This window comes from Schistocerca nitens, chromosome 5 (assembly GCF_023898315.1).
Source record: "Schistocerca nitens isolate TAMUIC-IGC-003100 chromosome 5, iqSchNite1.1, whole genome shotgun sequence".
Taxonomy (NCBI): domain Eukaryota; kingdom Metazoa; phylum Arthropoda; class Insecta; order Orthoptera; family Acrididae; genus Schistocerca; species Schistocerca nitens.
In genome coordinates this window covers 462,458,511-462,480,701 of record NC_064618.1, presented here as the reverse complement: position 1 = coordinate 462,480,701, position 22,191 = coordinate 462,458,511, and the positions used below count along the sequence as shown (strand labels likewise).

Genomic DNA, 22,191 nt, shown 5'->3' with positions numbered 1-22,191 from the left:
TGCGTTCGCAGTTACTTATTCTGAAATAGTAAATTTTGAAAGCAAAGTTAAATGAAGTTACTGATTAAATAAATGACTGATTGTAGCTGAAACTTAGTTACTTAAAAAATAACTTTCAGTAACATCAGCGCAACTTAATGCAAAATTTGGAAAAAGGCGAGCAATTTACTTTTACTTATTGAAAGACTGAGTCGAATTTACTTTAAGCAAATGAGCAACTCATTTACTGTTAACATAAGAACAATAAAGTACATACCCAGTCCGCAGGAGCCACTCGCAAATCTAAATACAGAATAAACGATATTGCGCATTCGTAATTTGTGCTGTATCTTTAGTTATTAGTTTTGCCAGTGAAATTTTACCTTACTTTAAGTGAGTGAAGTTAATACTCAAAACTGCAAATTAATTAAGGCTCTGTTATGCAGTACAAAAATGAACAGTTACTGAGACAGCAAAATTTAGGCTGAAACGGGTCATTGGGAAGCAAACAAAACTGGAAGTAAATAGTTGATTAATTTTCATATTTTTATGATACTCGGTGATTGCATGGAAAGGAAAGGGACCCTGTTTGGTAATAATGTCTGAGGGCAATGACAACACAGGTGTCCTACGTGTTTTAACTATTGCAGGTTATTATTCAAGAAAGTTAGTCATTAAAGTTTGTGAAATAAAGGCCACTGGGTAATTCCTGTACAGTATTAGTTATACTCTGTCAGTTAACAGTCTTACGATGTTGTAGCTGTGCAGATGACGAAAAATGTAGCTGACGATAATGCTGAGCTGCCGCTGTTGCTGCGGGTTGAGAACCACAAATCGTCTCCAGAGCCACGGATAATTATGAGACAGGCAATAGTTAGAATTGTAGCTATCTCTGGATGTCCATCCCGAATGTGCTCTCGATACTCGCTGGTTAATACGGTAGGTGGGCATACATTGGCGCGATCGTAACTGTACACTGCGTCCACCGGAGCTCCCGAGAAACACATTCGTATTCTTTCAAGACGCCAGCTGCTCTGCTTCCCCTTTGCTTGCAGCGCGACAGAGACTCTCCATACGCAAAGATGAACCGACTGCGATTTTGTCGTTGCTATCGATACATTTAAATAAAGTTCACTTGGCTATTACCATCAATGTACAATATTTCATTACACTTACAATCAATTATATACATTCAGAAATAAATACACTATTACATCCATTACATATTAAATATGGTTTAGAAGTACAGTACAAGTTATCAAAGGATATTAAAAGTCGAAAGTGTTTTGGATGGTGTGTAAGGTATTTAATCTGCGTTTTCGGTGTTACACACCCAATACTTAGTGTATACTAGGACCGACTACAAAGCCATTGTTTTCGTTCAGCTCCTTGGGGCCGCTTCTCACCTGTGACAAGCTGGGTGATATTCCTGTAACTCCTCATACTAGCCTCAACATGGTACAGGGCATCATTTTTCACTGTGATCTCCTTCTGCAGACGGATGACGAGTTCTGTACCCATCTGGAGAGACATGGATTGCATTTTATCCGTCGGGGACCAAAGAATAATGAGGTGGATGCTGGAGCCTTCATCTTGGCCTTTGTAAGCTACTCAATGCCTGACAAGGTCAAGGTGATGGTGTAGCGCTGCAGAGTTAAGCCATATGCCCTTCCTCCCATTGGTTGCTAAAAATGTATCCGATCTGAATATGTGTTCACATTGCAATACCGGTCCCATCGGAAGTAGGTTGTGGACTTCCGTTGAAGACGAACGCTTTTGGTATCTCTTCCCCTGCCTTATTCAACTTCCCCCTGTTAACCGGACTGCACTGTTTTCCAATGAGAAAGAAATCCAAGAATAAAAGACCCTTTTATGGTGTACAAATCAAGAGGCTAAGAATAAATATGACTCAAAATTGTTGAGGCTTTCGTGGTCACTTGTTGACAAACTGCCTATTGGCTTCTGTCTCGGGTTCTTCGGCCGACGTTCATCTAATGATTTTTCTGACGTTTCGCCAGCACGAGTGGCTGGCATTGTCAAAGCTTCACCCTCCATTGCCGGTGGTGAACTGGAGCCGAGCTCGCGGGCGCAGGCTATATGTACCTGGCGCGCCAACGTCCGAGGGCTTCTCCGCGGTCATTTCCGGTGCGGTTCTCCTCTTGCTACCTGCGACGGTCGTTCGCTGCAGTACGGGAAGCCAGGATCCGTTGACCTTAAGGCTTTCCTCTTTCTTGTTCAAACTGTTCGCGTGTTTTTGTATTTCTACAGCTTCTCTGAACAAGCGCGTGTGATAGTGCTTCTCTACAGCCAGAACTTCCGTGTCGGCGAATTTAATTACATGGTCGGTCTCATTCAGTGCGTGCTCTGCCTCGGCGAGGTAAGGAACCGGAAAAAGAATTGTCGGGTACGGCCTTTCTGCCATACATTCCCAGAGTGACGGACAGAATCGGCCGTATATTGCGCAAACATGGCGTAAAGACGATTTTCAAACCGACAAGGAAGATCAAAGAGTGTCTTAGATCGGCGAAGGAGAAAAGAGACCCACTTGCAATGTCGGGAATATACCGCATACCATGCACATGCGGAAAAGTTTATGTCGGAATGACTGGACGATCCATTAACACCAGGATCAAAGAGCATAAGCGACATTGCAGGTTGGGGCAGGTGGAGAAATCGGCCGTGGCAGAGCACGCACTGAATGAGACCGACCATGTAATTAAATTCGCCGACACGGAAGTTCTGGCTGTAGAGAAGCACTATCACACGCGCTTGTTCAGAGTAGCTGTAGAAATACAAAAACACGCGAACAGTTTGAACAAGAAAGAGGAAAGCCTTAAGGTCAACGGATCCTGGCTTCCCGTACTGCAGCGAACGACCGTCGCAGGTAGCAAGAGGAGAACCGCACCGGAAATGACCGCGGAGAAGCCCTCGGACGTTGGCGCGCCAGGTACATATAGCCTGCGCCCGCGAGCTCGGCTCCAGTTCACCACCGGCAATGGAGGGTGAAGCTTTGACAATGCCAGCCACTCGTGCTGGCGAAACGTCAGAAAAATCATTAGATGAACGTCGGCCGAAGAACCCGAGACAGAAGCCAATAGGCAGTTTGTCATAAATATGACTGTATACATCTTACACATTTGACGATAGTGTATGCTACGGCCAACAATATGTCCTGCGTCAGGCCTTCGAGCTTGCTCGACTACACTTGCTCCCCAGATGGTTGAGGACTTCCTCCTACTGCTTCCCTCACACTCTGTTTGGGAGCGTCGACTTCCTTCCTACCCACAGGGGACGACAGTCCTCAACCTCCAGCCAGAGAAGCAATGACCTCCTCTGGCGTCCCTTACCAGGAAGGTGTCCCTCGAGATTCTCCCTTCCCAGAACTCTGCTGACTTGCTGCTGCATACCAGCCATTGGCTGACGGAGCCACAGGTTGCAGGTCCTAGGACCTTGATTTCCTCCTTTCTCCCAGAATCTGCCGCAGACGAGCCCTCACAAAAGTCATCTAAGGATTTGTTACCGGAAGGTTAGATCAGTATTACGAAGATGCTTCATGAACTCAAATGGGAATCTCTGTAGGGAAGACAGAGCTTATTTTGCTAGATAATATAGAACAAATTTATAGAACCAGCATTCGAGGCCGATGCAGAACAATTCTACTGCCATCAATGTACAGTTTGCATAAGGGCCTGAAGATAAGATGTGAGAAATTAGGGATCGTTCGGAGGCCTTAAGACAATTGTTTTTCTCTCGCTCTGTTTGCGAGCGGAATAGGATAGGAAACGACTAGTGATGGTACAAGGTAGCTTCCACCATGCACCATACGATGATTTGCGGTGTTTGTATGTAGATGTAGATGCAGATGTAGAAATGATCGTGGACAGGGAAATACAATTCACTGTTACGTCTCTCCCCACCTCCACTGGTTTTAAAACTAATATAAATTTGAAAATCAATAAATTAAGGATTGCTCTCTACACTAACTGAAATAGTTTAAAATAAACAGATGTCCTTACTCTCAAATAAATTATTTAAACCACTAACTATTTTTACCTTTCAACACGACTACTTAATCTAAATTATCCAGAACCTATTTTGGTCTTATCAGGTGACACTTCTATTACTTTTACTTATACACAACACAAAATAAAACGTCCATGTTTACAATAAACAAAATTTTAACAAACAAACAAACAAAGAAAAAAAACATAAACAGAATACACAAATGAAGAAATATACACTCTTTAACACTACTTATTCTGCTCTCTTGCCGCGCGAGATTAGCCGAGCGGTCTAGGGCGCTGCAGTCATGGACTGTGCGGCTGGTCCCGGCGGAGGTTCGAGTCCTCCCTCGGGCATGGGTGTGTGTGTTTGTCCTTAGGATGATTTAGGTTAAGTAGTGTGTAAGCTTAGGGACTGATGACCTTAGAGTTAAGTCTTATAAGATTTCACACACATTTGAACATTTGAACATCTGCTCTCTTCCCCTTCACCAACACTTTTAACCTCCCTTTGCACTTGAACCACTGTCACAAAACTTGTTGTTTGGTAGGTTAGGGACAGTGGGTGAAAGGATCCAAGCTCTTCCCTTCATCCTTCGGGGATGGGAGCCAGTGCTGACTACCCCTTCGCTTGGCAACTCTTCTTGTGGCCTCACCTCTGTCTCATCTCTTATCCAACTAGTGTTTTAGAATGGGCCTTGCAGGAGTATCCTAAGGCTACGACTTGTGTATCCACGTGACAATATTTCTATGCAGCCCATTACCATTTAACTTTCTATTAACAACGAGAGATCAGCTGTCTTACACATTACGTTGCTGGGAAGACTACCTTCCTCCACTTTAAGGAATGAATAGAACATAGCCCATTATACTCCAAAGCTTCACATTTTGATTTCATTTCTGGGTCAAAGTGTATCACACCTTCTAGGTTGTGATTTTCGCTATAAGCAGTCCTTAAAGCAGCATAACTTACCATTGCCTATTTAGCACTGGCGCTCATGGCTGTTTTGTCTATTTTGCAACATACATACATTTAATACTAGGCTACCTACATCACTAGTGATGGAAGCAACTTCATCTATTTTAACATGCATATGACACTGTACTAATACAAATATAACTGCAGCGCTTGAAGAAACTTCGTCCCTCAGTTTTCACCACTTTACCATATCAACCGTTCACAGTACTGCTAAAAAAGAATGATATTATTAGCTCAAATCCATATCCTACCTCCAAGTGCACACTTGCTCCTGGACCTCAGCTGAACTGATGCCTTTAACGCTAAATCTGTAACTGGTGTACATCTGATATTGCTCATGCCAAGGGCTTCTTAGTATCTCTACTGTATAACCATAGGTCAGTCAGATCTATCTAGATTAATCCTGATGTGGTGTGTCCAACTCATATTTTCTGGCACATGGCTTTACTATCCATTCTTTCTATTTAACTCCCATGATTGTTCATATGACGCAAGAAATCGCCTGAAACACCTTTTACTCATAAACCATATTTTGACATCAAATATGAGAGTGATAAAAAAGAAACTCAGCACTTGAAAAACTATAAACTACATAGATATGAACCATGGACCTTGCCGTTGGTGGGGAGGCTTGCGTGCCTCAGCGATACATATAGCCGTACCGTAGGTACAACCACAACGGAGGGGTATCTGTTGAGAGGCCAGACAAACGTGTGGTTCCTGAAGAGGGGCAGCAGCCTTTTCAGTAGTTGCAAGGGCAACAGTCTGGATGATTGACTGATCTGGCCTTGTAACAATAACCAAAACGGCCTTGCTGTGCTGGTACTGCGAACGGCTGAAAGCAAGGGGAAACTACGGCCGTAATTTTTCCCGAGGGCATGCAGCTTTACTGTATGATTAAATGATGATGGCGTCCTCTTGGGTAAAATATTCCGGAGGTAAAATAGTCCCCCATTCGGATCTCCGGGCGGGGACTACTCAAGAGGATGTCGTTATCAGGAGAAAGAAAACTGGCGTTCTACGGATCGGAGCGTGGAATGTCAGATCCCTTAATCGGGCAGGTAGGTTAGAAAATTTGAAAAGGGAAATGGATAGGTTAAAGTTAGATATAGTGGGAATTAGTGAAGTTCGGTGGCAGGAGGAACAAGACTTCTGGTCAGGTGACCACAGGGTTATAAACACAAAGTCAAATAGGGGTAATGCAGGAGTAGGTTTAATAATGAATAGGAAAATAGGAACGCGGGTAAGCTACTACAAACAGCTTAGTGAACGCATTATTGTGGCCAAGATAGATACGAAGCCCACACCTACTACAGTAGTACAAGTTAATATGCCAACTAGCTCTGCAGATGACGAAGAAATTGAAGAAATGTATGATGAAATAAAAGAAATTATTCAGATAGTGAAGGGAGACGAAAATTTAATAGTCATGGGTGACTGGAATTCGAGTATAGGAAAAGGGAGAGAAGGAAACGTAGTAGGTGGATATGGATTGGGGCTAAGAAATGAAAGAGTAAGCCGCCTGGTAGAATTTTGCACAGAGCACAACTTAATCATAGCTAACACTTGGTTTAAGAATCATGATAGAAGGTTGTATACATGGAAGAACCCTGGAGATACTAAAAGGTATCAGATAGATTATATAATGGTAAGACAGAGATTTAGGTTCAAATGGTTCAAATGGCTCTGAGCACTATGGGACTCAACTGCTGAGGTCATTAGTCCCCTAGAACTTAGAACTAGTTAAACCTAACTAACCTAAGGACATCACAAACATCCATGCCCGAGGCAGGATTCGAACCTGCGACCGTAGCGGTCTTGCGGTTCCAGACTGCAGCGCCTTTAACCGCACGGCCACTTCGGCCGGCAGAGATTTAGGAACCAGGTTTTAAATTGTAAGACATTTCCAGGGGCAGATGTGGATTCTGACCACAATCTGTTGGTTATGACCTGTAGATTAAAACTGAAGAAACTGCAAAAAGGTGGGAATTTAAGGAGATGGGACCTGGATAAACTGAAAGAACCAGAGGTTGTACAGAGTTTCAGGAAGAGCATAAGGGAACAATTGACAGGAATGGGGGAAAGAAATACAGTAGAAGAGGAATGGGTAGCTTTGAGGGATGAAGTAGTGAAGGCAGCAGAGGATCAAATAGGTAAAAAGACGAGGGCTAGTAGAAATCCTTGGGTAACAGAAGAAATATTGAATTTAATTGATGAAAGGAGAAAATATAAAAATGCAGTAAATGAAGCAGCAAAAAGGAATACAAACGTCTCAAAAATGAGATCGACAGGAAGTGCAAAATGGCTAAGCAGGGATGGCTAGAGGACAAATGTAAGGATGTAGAGGCTTTTCTCACTAGGGGTAAGATAGATACTGCCTACAGGAAAATTAGAGAGACCTTTGGAGATAAGAGAACCACTTGTATGAACATCAAGAGCTCAGATGGAAACCCAGTTCTAAGCAAAGAAGGGAAAGCAGAAAGGTGGAAGGAGTATATAGAGGGTCTATACAAGGGCGATGTACTTGAGGACAATATTATGGAAATTGAAGAGGATGTAGATGAAGATGAAATGGGAGATACGATACTGCGTGAAGAGTTTGACAGAGCACTGAAAGACCTGAGTCGAAACAAGGCCCCCGGAGTAGACAACATTCCATTGGAACTACTGACGGCCTTGGGAGAGCCAGTCCTGACAAAACTCTACCATCTGGTGAGCAAGATGTATGAAACAGGCGAAATAAATACCCTCAGACTTCAAGAAGAATATAATAATTCCAATCCCAAAGAAAGCAGGTGTTGACAGATGTGAGAATTACCGAACAATCAGTTTAATAAGCCACAGCTGCAAAATACTAACACGAATTCTTTACAGACGAATGGAAAAACTAGTAGAAGCCGACCTCGGGGAAGATCAGTTTGGATTCCGTAGAAATACTGGAACACGTGAGGCAATACTGACCTTACGACTTATCTTAGAAGAAAGATTAAGGAAAGGCAAACCTACGTTTCTAGCATTTGTAGACTTAGAGAAAGATTTTGACAATGTTGACTGGAATACTCTCTTTCAAATTCTAAAGGTGGCAGGGGTAAAATACAGGGAGCGACAGGCTATTTACAATTTGTACAGAAACCAGATGGCAGTTCTAAGAGTCGAGGAACATGAAAGGGAAGCAGTGGTTGGGAAGGGAGTAAGACAGGGTTGTAGTCTCTCCCCGATGTTATTCAATCTGTATATTGAGCAAGCAGTAAAGGAAACAAAAGAAAAATTCGGAGTAGGTATTAAAATCCACGGAGAAGAAATAAAAACTTTGAGGTTCGCCGATGACATTGTAATTCTGTCAGAGACAGCTAAGGACTTGGAAGAGCAGTTGAACGGAATGGACAGTGTCTTGAAAGGAGGATATAAGATGAACATCAACAAAAGCAAAACGAGGATAATGGAATGTAGTCGAATTAAGTCGGGTGATGTTGAGGGTATTAGATTAGGAAATGAGACACTTAAAGTAGTAAAGGTGTTTTGCTGTTTGGGGAGCAAAATAACTGATGATGGTCGAAGTAGAGAGGATATAAAATGTAGACTGGCAATGGCAAGGAAAGCGTTTCTGAAGAAGAGAAATTTGTTAACATCGAGTATAGATTTAAGTGTCAGGAAGTCATTTCTGAAAGTATTTGTATGGAGTGTAGCCATGTATGGAAGTGAAACATGGACGGTAAATAGTTTGGACGAGAAGAGAATAGAAGCTTTCTAAATGTGGTGCTACAGAAGAATGCTGAAGATTAGATGGGTAGATCACATAACTAATGAGGAGGTACTGAATAGGATTGGGGAGAAGAGAAGTTTGTGGCACAACTTGACCAGAAGAAGGGATCGGTTGGTAGGACATGTTCTGAGGCATCAAGGGATCACCAATTTAGTATTGGAGGGCAGCGTGGAGGGTAAAAATCGTAGGGGGAGACCAAGAGATGAATACGCTAAGCAGATTCAGAATGATGTAGTTTGCAGTAGGTACTGGGAGATGAAGAAGCTTGCACAGGATAGAGTAGCATGGAGTGCTGCATCAAACCAGTCTTAGGACTGAAGACCACAACAACAACAACATAGATACATGAAGACAGTAGAAGAGGAACATGAAAAATTCTCTTGCCTAGCTCGAGTGCACACATTCACTCCACTGTGAAGCTTCCCAAAGCCAAGGACACCCCCTATATCAATGTAGTTAATGTATTTCTTTATAGACAGGTGATCACTGAACCTGAGTCTATCTACTTGTCTCTCATCTCCTTGCCCATTAAGATGAGTCACTCTTAACTCTTTCTCTCCATAAAATCGTTCAGTGTAATGAACTTCTGAGGTACACAAACACTGTTCTTTTCCATTTGCAAACGGGATTATCAGTTGCAATTCACCTACTTATAGCTTCAGCTGTAAGGCATCAAAATCAAGTTTACAGGAATAATAATGAAGAAAATCAACACCTACAATCATATCAACGCTAAGACGTGGAATTATTAACAATGGGTGCACCATCTCAAAATTTTTAAATTGAAAAGGAAGCAGCATTTCATGCTTGATAGTATGGGATGGTTTATCCATCGCTCCAAAAGTTTTTACATCAGACACAGGTACTGCAAGCTTGAATGCTTTGCTTGGAAACATCTCAAACTATTCTCGTGCCACTACAGAGATTTCTGAATGGCTGTCTATTAATATTTCAGAATCACTGCCTCCTATTCTTGTGACTGTAATAGGGCTGATGGGACAGTGTTTAGCATTGTATAATCTCTGTGCAATAAATCTTCAGTAAAGGCTCTTGATCAAAATCTTTCTTACTAAAGGGATTTTCATTTTGTGTTCCCCCCAGAAGTAAATAGTGAAACCCCTTAAACACTCTGTCATATAGCAACAAGTCACATAAGTGCTATGCCACACCCCACTTTTGATCAGTGTCTGAAAGAAGTGTGACATTATTGTGCAGCCTGAAGGGCAGTTTACATTTTGGTTTCCTGTCGAATACAAATCTGTATGTGCTGTCTCATTAGTTATCAAGCACTTCTCCTAGTTCCAATTTTTCTGCCTTCTTAGGTTCCAAGCTAGGTCACCCATACGCCTCCGCTACAGTATATTTTTCTAAGTCCTTTTTCAGAGCCCAAAGATCACTCGTCTGCAAGCTAAATGGTCATCCTCAAACTTCCTGTTCTACAGCATTTTGTTCCTCTTCATTGAAGAGCATTTCATTTCCGAAAAATATCATCCTTTTTACCTCATTAAAATTCGCCATAATGTCTAGAACTGCGAATAGAGAGGTTACTCAGTGCTGCACATAAATCACTCGCACCATGAATCCCAGTGGTGCACGTAAGTCATTCGCACCATGAACTGCCCACTTCCACGTGTTAAGGTTAACTATGATGTCACCAAGGTCAGCGTTAATCGAAATTTCGAGAAGCTGGTCTGTCTGTGCAGGGCCTGTGCGAAATGAGTACCTACTCACCTGCCTCTGCCCTGCAAAGCCACACATGGCACTGTGACATCACAATTCCTCTTTGTTTTCTTTGGAACCTTTTTATTCTTCTTTTAAATTTGACTGAAACCTCGGGAGCTTAGAAATCGTTGCCTTTAGTCGACCCCTTAGGGACACAGCTACTTAGCTGAACTCTTCTGATGGAATACACTTAAGTTAATTATTCCCCATGTTTCTCTAATTATTTATGTTTTAGTTCTGTACCAGGTTGATTATGGAAATGCATGTTTTTTTCACGCATTCTGTTTACCAGAATAGTCATCTTAATCCGTACTGTCGTAGTCCAACAAGAAAATAATGAATGTACTCCCTCACTACCAGTTCTTACCGTCTGCGCGAAGCCGCTACCAACTACTTTAATTGTCGTGTTAGACATGAGTCAACCAAATGTACCTACACCTGTACGATACGAGCGGTCGGCAGCGTTAGACTTCTGGGGTATGTCTGACTTATTTTACTGTCATGCATTTTTTTCTTTAAACTCAGCCTTAGATCTGACAATTATAGACTACAGCCATCTCATATATTCCACAAACATCACAATTGTTTGCAGCATACATTCACAAAGCAGCCATCTGCATGGTTGCAGTCCTTCCCCCGTTGGTACATTCACAACTGCATCACATTCCACAACTATTTTACACCATTAGGTCATCACAGACTAATTTTTTTACTGCTATATCACACAACACTGGAGCTCGACAGTAGTTTAAGTACTCTAATGTCGACAGTTGAGAATCGTGATGTGAGGGCTCCTATATCCCAAGTTCAGTGGCTGACAAAACTGCATTGGCAAGCGAGTAGCTCGTGGTTACTATCATATCGTTCTCCAAATTCACAGTAAGTTTGCTATTTGGATGTAGATTTAGTACAACAATAGAACGCTGCTACCTATTGTTGTAGTTCACTCTCGTGGCGCACTATTATTTACACTAACAGGCATTTAACGCATCTCTTCATTTAATTCTCTAATTAGTCTGTATGTAAGGAATGTCGTTCTCCTGATTCTCGATAGTATTCGCTCTTTTAGTTACCTCATCTAGCATTTTATTCCCTTGGAGGGCATAACGTCCTTTTTCCCATACAAAAATAACTTCCTTGTTCCTCTTCTGTATGTACTGCACAGGACTGATTATTTAATACACGGGCAGCTGTTAGGGCACCGATTACAGTAGTCCATCAGTATCCGAGTCGAAAGGTATAATAATCTTTTGGTAAATGTTTTGGAAGTTCGTTCAACGGCTTAAAATATTTATTCATTCCGCAGTCAAATGACGCAAACTTAGTTACCGGTTTCACCAAATAGCCGACATCAGAATTCTGATGGACTGGATGGCAGCAATCCACGAGTGGGTACGTAGTAGCGGTAGACGATGCACGTCGGTAACTCAGGCAACCATGGCTGCAGAGAATTCTTCTTCAAACGGCCTTTGATTGTTTGTACTTTTCACATAACTGGAAGAGATCAGTGTATAAACATTAGTTGACGTGTGAAATAAGTTACAAAAAGGTGCACTGTGTTACGGCAAATGGTATGAGTACTGCAATAATACGCATTGAGTATAAATATTTGTGTAGCATTCTTAACGTAACAGCAATTTTAAAACACTATCCACGAACCTTTAGCTGAACGCTGATAAAAGAGACGGTGGAGAGGCGCAGGCGGCCGAATTTTACGACGAAGGAATTTCCAAGCTCGTCCATCGCTACGATAAGTGCCTTAATTTAAATGGCAACTATGTAGAAAAGTAGTATTTAAGTGTGGCTTTCATCTGTATATAATAAAAAAATTTTCCAATTCTTTATTTATTTTTAATTCCAAAACGTCATGTACTTTGTGAATAGCCCTCGTATAACCACTGGACATGGTAGCTGGCAATGTTGTTCGTGAGAATGTACGCTCGCAAGAACACCCGGCTCTGGACGGCCACGTGGCCTTTCCAACAGGGAAGACTATCGTGTGCAGCGTATGGCTTTGGCGCATCATACTGCATTTGCAGCAGCAATTCGAGCAGTAGTTGAAACCAAAATCACACAACCAATTGTTGCAAATCGTTACGTCAGGGAAATTCGCGAGCCAGACGCCCTGTAGCTTGCTTCCCATTGACCTCAAACCACCGCAATTTGTGACTTCAGTGGTATCACGCGAGAGCTCATTGAAGGGCAAGGTGGAGAGCTGTTCCGTTTTCTGGTGGAAGCTGGTTCTGCCTCGATGTCAGTGTGTTGCTTAGAAGGACGCCAGTCCAAATGGCTCTGAGCACTATGCGACTTAACTTCTGAGGTCATCAGTCGCCTAGAACTTAGAAGTAATTAAACCTAACTAACCTAAGGACATCACATACATCCATGCCCGAGGCAGGATTCGAACCTGCGACCGTAGCGGTCGCTCGGTTCCAGACTGTGGCGCCTAGAACCGCTCGGCCACGCCGGCCGGCTGACGCCAGTTGAGAGACTACAGCCTGTCTGTCTGCATGCTAAATACACTGGGCCTACGCCTGGAGTTATGGTCTCGCGTGTGATTTCGTATAACAGTAAGAGCACTCTCGTGTTTATCCCGCGCACCCTGACTGCAAATTTATACGTCGGTCTGGTGATTCGACCTGTTGTGCTGTCATTCATGAGCAGCTTCCTATGGGGTGTTTCCCAGCAGGACACCGCTTGCCCACATACTGCTGTTGTAACCCAACATGCTCTTCAGAGTGTCGACATGTTGTCTTGGCCTGCTCGATCACGAAATCAGTCTCCAATCGAGCACAATGAAGTATCATGAGACAAGTTGAGCGTCATCCACAAGCAGCATTGATGATAAGGTCTCATACTCCGAGGAGCGTAGGGGACGATGCGGGAGACCCGCACCGCCTACTAGGCAAGGTCCTAGTGCAGGTGGTTTGTCATTGCCTTCCTCCGACCGTAATGGGGATGAATGATGATGATGAAGACGACACAACAACACTTATTCATCTCCCGCCGGGAATCGAAGCTGGGACCCCATGCGCGGGAAGCGAGAACGCTACCGCAAGATCACGAGCTGCGGACTACAAACAGCATTAAGTGCTGTTTGCAATCGAAACTAAATCAGTCCTCTATCCAATATTGTCCTCTATCATCTGATACATAAACTGCGTGCGCGTCCAGTCTCGCGTCACCATCTGTCACTATCCAGCTCTGAGACACATCTCCCACTTAACCGCCTCCAAGGCAGGATCGGTATACGGCGCTAAGCCTCAGTACGACACAACACATGCATGGAACTCCATCACACAAACTGACATCCGGGACCTGTACTGCGGCGGCGCGGTTCTTTATATGTCTTTTCTCGTCACAAAATTCACTTAAAAATTTCGAAATTTCTACATGCCCGTGGGAATAATTATGCCGTCACTTTACCACACTTTTGATGTATGAAACACTGCTAGATCGGGCAACTTATTGTTTCCATCGGAACTACTACTACACACGTCCGAACTGTTTCATGGCTAGGCTTCCACTCCTCCTTGGAATACTGTAAGTCTTCTCTACCAGCAAAGAAAGGCGCGCGAATACTGCTTTACTATTGGTCAGTTTACTCAACAGCCAATAGCAAAACAACATTCTCCCGCGGCTATCCGCGCTTTTCATCAACAACCAATCGCATAATAGTACACCTAACGACTGCACTTTTTACCCACGTAATTACCTAATATGCTGAAGTTTTGCTTATGCATAAAGTTATTTACTATTGTTATTTATACCTGTATTAACTTTCCCTTTACCATAAACTTAATTTTCAAATCTATTCTACAAAAATCCCCTTTTTCCATATCCATACTTCTTCGAAATGTTACCACTCTAAATCCTACTACACAACTCGTTAAACAATTATGTTCATATTAACCTTAAACCACACTCACGCATCATTCATACTGCTAAAACACATTTATATCATTTTACACACATAAAAAGACATAATGACACTTTATGAAAATACTAAAACAGTTTATGAAAAACATTCTATTGCTTTAGTGCACTCTAGTGGGCACAATCGAAACTAAATCAGTCCTCTATCCAATATTGTCCTCTATCGTCTGATACATAAACTACGTGCGCGTCCAGTCTCGCGTCACCATCTGTCACTATCCAGCTCTGAGACACATCTCCCACTTAACCGCCTCCAAGGCAGGATCGGTATACGGCGCTAAGCCTCAGTACGACACAACACATGCATTTGACATGCTTGCAATCAACATTCTGGCAGTTACACCAGTTATTAATGTACCAGCATTTCACATTTCCAATGTCACATCTTGCATTGAGGAAGCCATGTGTTGGCAGTCCTGTACACTATGACCTGTGATCTTGCAAGTTTAATTACTTAAACATGTTACCTAGACAAATGTATTCCCGAAATTTCATTACTCTACATTAATGCAGTGTGCAACCAAAATTATTCATCCAGGAGTTGACGAATGTACTGCTGGTATTCTAATTAGCACCGGAACAGATTTCGTTTATAGCAGGGCATGTGACAAGAGATGCAATTCGTTGGAGTAATTAGTTTATTTCTGGAGAGGTGAAAGGTATTAGATGGACTGTGGTACCATGGAAAGTTTTTCTGAGTGTTAGTGCGAACATGTTTTCTTTCTGCACAAGGTGAGAGTTACTTGCCACACCCTGGCCTAATTGTGGCAGTTATGCAAGGTTCTTGGAATGGATGGAATATCCACTTGTACAAAGCGGCGCTAATAAGATCCCACAACAAAGACAAGATGGCAGTAGGCCTGTGTATGTCATGTGCTGCCTAGGCCAGCACCAAAACTTCAAAGCCACACAAAGTAATGAGAGGCATTATGAGCAGTTGGAATATGGCAATAAGTTCAGTTGAACCAGAACTCTAAAATGTAAAGCAATTGTCAACTTGGTTTTGCCTCGAAACCGATTTTGCGATGTATGTGGTCCTTCTGGAAACGGCATGCCCTATCTTCCTATGATGGGTAAACGGGCTCTTCCAGTCCTTCGTGGGAAGACCTACTGATTTGATGAGTTGTAAGGTATTTATTCGCTGGATCATCAAATCAATCATCCTGCTAATTTTTATTGGACGTGTCTTTAGTATTCTCTGTAGTTTGATCACTTACGCTTTTTGAACATTTTACTATAGCAGTAGCCACGCACGTGACTATGTTACATTCAACGTTGCGGCAGTAAATTTTTGGATAACTGTTGTTTTGGTAACATGGAAAATAGCCTTCAAAGAAACGTTCAGATAACACTTTCTTAGCTATACTCTGTGCTGAACATTTGCAATAAATAATAACTATAGAATCAGCTTTTCCTCTTTGTGTTACTTTTACGAAACGTTGGAAGGATTTTATCTGCTGCGACGCACTTAACATGTTATATCATTTATTGAGACAATAGGTTTCAGAAACTGCATTAAAATTTTGGAATTGCTTGGTGGCACAAGATGAAATGTATTGTAGTTATTATTTGCACAACTAGCAGCCTTACTACTCCTATTCGCATGTTTACAGAATGAACTACATCCACCACATAATTATTATTTAGTACTCTCAGAGACTCTCCCTTTTAGTGAAATTAATTTTACCATTTTTTTCGTTTTAGGTTTGAGAACAGAATTTATTACGCTTGGTGGCTGGTATTAAGTCACACACAGCGCTATGAGCGCCCGATTGCTCAGCTTGTGGTAGATTCAATAGTTAGTAGCAAATAATAGAATTGTTTCCGAAGATGCAATCCCGAATGCCTCTCCACGAGTCGGCAATAAACATCGTACCACACAAGAATTCTCGTAATGATAAAAGGATTAATATTCAGGATGATGATTATCACGATTACAAGTAATGGCATAATTTTAGTCTTAAACGAGGTTAATATTTGTCCAACCTTTCAGTATATTAGAATAATCTTACATCGAAAGCGTGCAAACAAAATTACCTGTCGCACACCTATTTCAAGTATGCGTTTTAATGTATCGAGCGAAAAGACGAAAGTGAACATTTAATATCCTTTTCTTGATCAGAATTCCGGAAAAACTGAATTGTAATGGAGAGAAAAATACCCAACCAGCGCCCTATACCATCACAATATCTACTCTTGACATACAAGAAAAATCATAATATTTTCATGACATATTATAAGACGATTGTCTTTTAAAATACCCCACGTCATAATTATATTTTGCATAGCAAGCATCTTCACGTTGTGTTTCAGCGCGTACGAGATCATTAGGCTAAAGGGCTACACGTCCTGGGGCATCGGATGCAGTGTTGCGGACATCGTTGCCACCATCCTCAGCAACGCTATGAAAGTTTTGCCTCTTTCTACCTATGTTAAGGTAAGCTATACGCTGCTCTTCTCACTCAGTGTGCTATATAAACTTTAAATTCTGTACTGTATAGCAGATGCAAATCAAAATGCTGTTTGTTGAACATTGTACCAGCACGAAATAAAGGACATGCTATATGTTACCTGTCGCCTTGTAGCGTTGACACTAGTTTTTAAAATACCACAGAAAATTGCTCTGATGAAAATGCCGTATTTCAATCATAAATATTGACCCACAAAGATAATATTATGACGCAATCTGCTGATATGAAGTTCTCGACTTAAACTTACCTTATGGAACCTGGAATAAATCTAGAATATGAAATCCAGCTTTCGCATGTTATGAAAATATCCTTATGGAAATAACGATCACATTGATGGCGCAAGATGGTCACAAAATTATCTCCATTGTGCGATGTAAATGCACCTAGCCTCATGCCTTTGAGACACAAACTCTATAAACAATGTATGGCTGTACTTAATTACATGAGGGAACGACGTGTAAAAAAAGCAAGAGACTTTGTAATATTTGATGATTATTTAAATGCATGAGATACAAATATTTTTACAAGCAATAGCATAGTTATTATCACAAAAGCCATATGATATTCATAGCTACGATGAGACAAAGATTTCATCTACAGAGTATTTATGAAACTAACATAATGCAAGAAATATTTGGTGAATGAAGACCGGTCTATTGCATCCTGTCACGGTTCGCGCGGATCCTCCCGTCGAAGGTTCGAGTCATCCCTCGGGCATGTGTGTGTGTGTGTGTGTGTGTGTGTGTGTGTGTGTGTGTGTGTGTGTGTTGTCCTTAGCGTTAGTAAGTTTAAGTTAGATTAAGTAGTGTGTAAGCCTAGGGACCGATGACCTTAGCAGTTTGGTCCCATAGAATCAAAAAAAAAAAAAAAAAAAAAAAATGCTCGAATCGAATATGAATTATATACATTGCACAAAGAGAATGGGAACTGCCCCATAGTAGTCATAACCGCTAGTCCCACTTCACAATTCATGCTGCTTCCATACAAAAAGAACCTCCTTTCCCAATATGACTCGCCAGACTCACAGTTTTAGGAAAATGTTATCTTTTGTTCCAGTGTACAATTCTCAATGTAACTTCGCTTATACAAACGTCTGCGTCCATACGTCAATGTCCTTCCTTCTAAGTACAATTTAAAGCAGCCACACTTATCACCACATAGTAACACACAAAAGCAAATGCCCACCACCAGAGCCAGAACAGAATAGAACAGAACGGAGAAATTTTGTGCCCTTTTATGGAAAAGTTGGAGGATCCATTTCTTTGTATTTAAGCCAAAGCGTTTGATTTGCTCGGTTTTTTACTTTTTGCTTTTTTCCATTTTTACTTTGTTTGATAGCCTTCTGTACTTCTTCCATGTTGAATGATGATGTAAGGTCATTACTCTCCTCTCGCTCTTCTCTTTGCAATTTCGGTTTTTGTGATTTGTGTGTTGGCTTCCCACTCATCAGTAACTGATGTCCTATTTGATTAGCAGTGATACTATGATGTGTAATGGTCTTAATCGGATCATTGTTTAGGTGTCTCAGAAGTCTGCAGGCTTTATGGCTGTCTCTTTTCAGATCCAAGTTTTCTATAGTTTTTGTCTCCCTTATGGAGGAAATAAGATTGTTCCCTGCTTCCACAGCTTCACTGAATGGGTTTTCTTCATATAAGTAGTTGTATTCTGCTAGTAGGGTGGCTTGGTCTGAAGTAAGCCCAGGGATATAAGATGCCAAAGCTGCACTTGTTAAGTAGACATCTGCAAATTTGTTTTGTGTGTATAACGTAGACATAAGATAATTTACATATCCATTGATGTTATTATCCTATTCACTTTTCCTTTTCTTATCTAATACATATGGAACTATGTTGTTCGAGTTAAAAGATGCTTTCTTCAAAACAAGTAATATCTTTTATTGACAAGCAACGATCGTTGTGGGGGTGAGAACCACTTACCTATCATAGTTCAGGAGATATGATTTCATAAACATTGAAATATGTGAAAAACTGCCACATTGTGGATGATGCTCAAATTTTGTTCTTCTTTGCCACTAACTCTATTCACACCATATTTCGCAGAGAGTATACCCACATATGATATTGAATTAATATATCATGGTATGACACATAGTTCAAGAGATGTGATATCATGAATACTGATAAGTGTGAAAAAATGCCGCATCATGCATGAAATTTAATGCATTTATTCTTTACTGCTAAGACAGTCTTACAACTGAGTCAACTTAAGAGGACCAGTATGTGGCCTATCCAGTGCATGTTAATTTTACATCATACCTTAGTCCCACATATGAGAAGGCTGGTTCGATATACAACAAAGAAACCTCTATCAGACATTAAGTGCCTATTATGTGTTATACTGAACCTAAAAAATGTTTTTCTCATTTCTTTTTTCCAAAGGTTCAAAATTTTGAATATTTTTCTTCACTTATAATTTTATTTGGAAGAAAATAATACAAAATTTCACATTATTTACGGTTACAAAATTTCACATTATTTAAGGTTTCATAGTTGAAGATGGTTGTTATCTAGATGCACACTAAATTTCAATGAATTATCTTGAACAGTTCTTCAGAAAGGGTCTTTTATAGTACAAAATGTTGTATCTGGGAAATCTTGTTTAAAGAAAATGAGCTGCATTTGATCATTTACAGTCGATTAAAAACAGCTGGGTGCATATGTTTCTTCCTCTTCTGTCCCTATTGTATCCTCCAGCTTTGTTTTGCAACATCCAGATAACCATTTCTCATTTTTTTACAAGTACAGCCACAGATCTTCCAGCATCTCGTATTCTACAGTTGTCACAATGATGAAGACCGGAGACCATGTTCTCAACAAGAACAACCCCTAATTTTTGTAATACTTGACACTCGTAATATTTCCACAGTTGTATATTAGAGTAGCAGCATGGACTATTATTTTTTTATATCTGCAAAAACAGTTTTCAGTAGATGATTCAAAATCCGGCTGTTAAATAAAACACTTGTTTGGATTTTGTGTTTGCCCATGCAAACACTTCTGCAGCAGCTCATGCTAGCCACATCTCTAAATATTGGCTTCATAGCACCAAGTACAACTGCTGGAAAACTACGCTTAGGCGAATAAAATTTCCGTGGCATGGACTTTCATCTTTAAAAGATTTAGAACTAAGCTGTCCAAAAAAATTTCTAACTACATTTCAAAAGAGTCTATTATTCTGATTAAAAACATCCTGGCAGGGTCGCCACTTTATGTAAGATGCCAACCAAGCCATTCGTGAACTTCTGTTTGAATAGTGTCCTTGTCTCCCCCCCTCCCCCCACCTAGATCTGCATGTGATCGATAGCTCCAATGAACACAGTTACCTATGCAAGGTGCATGCATCTGATCACTGTTAACTGTGATTTAACTAATAGAACCAAATTGTGGTAACTGATAAGGAAAGGTTGTGTGTCAAATCTTTCACAGAACATCCATGTGTGACTGGCAAACATGTGATGTTAACCAAAAAATAAAGGTGCTAAAAACAAATTTTCAAGAAAATCTATTGGAGAGTATATGAACAACATCTCAAAGAATCAAAGTCCATAAAAAATTTCCATTTTTCGAACCACTATCGTTTATTGATACCCTTAAGTAAATCATTTATAATGGCAGTGCTTTTGATAGATTTTTAACTGTGAAGTGCAAACAGCTGTAGGCGAAAGCAGTAATCTTCTATAGAACTAGGAAGAGATGTTGCCTTAAACACTTAAGCAAAATCTTGTTGTGGACACGTGAAGCATCATTGTGTGCTTATTCATTTGTAAATTATGCATATTTCCTTGTATGACTATTTCATAACTGCAGACGTGTTCTCTTGAATACATGGTAATGAGATAATTTCGATATTAGGCTACACTACAAACACAGTTCTTCTTTGTATCCGTTTCTAATAGAAAATGGCAAAATTAATACCTGGGGAATGCTGGGGTTGGAAGCTAGTTATAAATATTTTTACATATTCTTCGCTTAACCAAATACTCCAGATAACACTCCGCCCTAGATATTGCATCCATACGAACCGACTAATACAACATGTAACAAAGTCATCTGGAATCGACACGAAGGCGCTGTGGCAGTTGCGGTGGGAGGGAAGGATGCCCAAAATGAAAAGAAACAGAACTACTGTCTTACAGGAAGAAGAGTACTCTGGATTACGTTTTTAACTTAACATTTCAACGAGAGAAGATATGCAGTGGTTTGGACATTGGAGGTTCAAATGGCTCTGGGCACTATGGGACTTACCTTCTAAGGTCATCAGTCCCCTGTAACTTCGAACTACTGAAACCTAATTAACCTAAGGACATCACATACATCCATGCCCGAGGCAGGATTCGAACCTGCGGCCGTAGTGGTCGCGCGGTTCCAGTCTGTAGTGCCTAGAACCGCTCGGCCACTCCGGCCGGCGACATTGGAGGTCTGTAGTTAAATTCTCTCTCAGCCATTCAGATTTTGATTTTACGTGGTTTTCCAAAACTGATTAACGCAAATCCGAGATTGGTTGCTCTGAAAGGGACACGGCTGCTTTTATATTGTTTGGCTTATCAATCCAAGGTACTTCTCTGCCCATTACGACATCGTTGTCAATGGGCCATTAAACTCTAATATTACTTCGCTTCTTTAAGTGAATATTATTCATGCATTGCGCTTATTTGCCAGTTCTCACTGGCGAGTTTGAGCTCGGAGAGTACCTTGGCTGTCCTGTGGCTTGCCCCATTCATGTACTCAAGATCTGATTACCAAATGAATGGACTATCTATGACGCAGAGGTACGTCCGATATTGAGGGAATGGAGCAAATATGAGTTCAACATAAAAATCATTTCTTCTACACTAGGAGAATATTTCATACTGAATATAATGGTGGCTCGTAAACACACATTCGCAAAAGTGTTGTAAATGGGCCCCGCGGGGTAAGCCGAGCGGTCTTAGGCGCTGCAGTCATGGACTGTGCGGCTGGTTCCGGTGGAGGTTCGAGTCCTCCCTCGGGCATGGGTGTGCGTGTTTGTCCTTAGGATAATTTAGGTTAAGTCGTGTGTAACCTTAGGGACTGATGACCTAAGCAGTTAAGTCCTGTCAGATTTCACACACTTTTTTTGTTGTTGTAAATGGTTTTTAGTGGACACATGTTTACTGGAACGTTTTTGCTTCTGTTATCGTATAGTTTCACCTGTGTGTTAGTTTTCGACAGTAATTATTGTATATAATGTATATACTTCGATACAGTCACTTGACTTCAATATAGGTAGCTACATTGCCTGGAAAAATATATGAAGCGCCCAGGGGGCGAGCAGAAAACACAATGAAACACCAAGGAGTGA

The 22,191-nt window shown here is 41.1% G+C and overlaps 1 protein-coding gene across 1 annotated transcript in view; it reads left to right on the top strand.

Annotated features, from left to right (window-relative positions):
• LOC126260530 (L-lactate dehydrogenase-like) overlaps positions 1–22,191 on the top strand; it is a 326,171-nt gene that overhangs the window by 293,545 nt on the left and 10,435 nt on the right. The window contains exon 7 of the mRNA XM_049957863.1: positions 16,694–16,817. Within this exon, the coding sequence (XP_049813820.1) occupies positions 16,694–16,817 (124 nt within the window). The remainder of the gene's footprint in view (positions 1–16,693; positions 16,818–22,191) is intronic.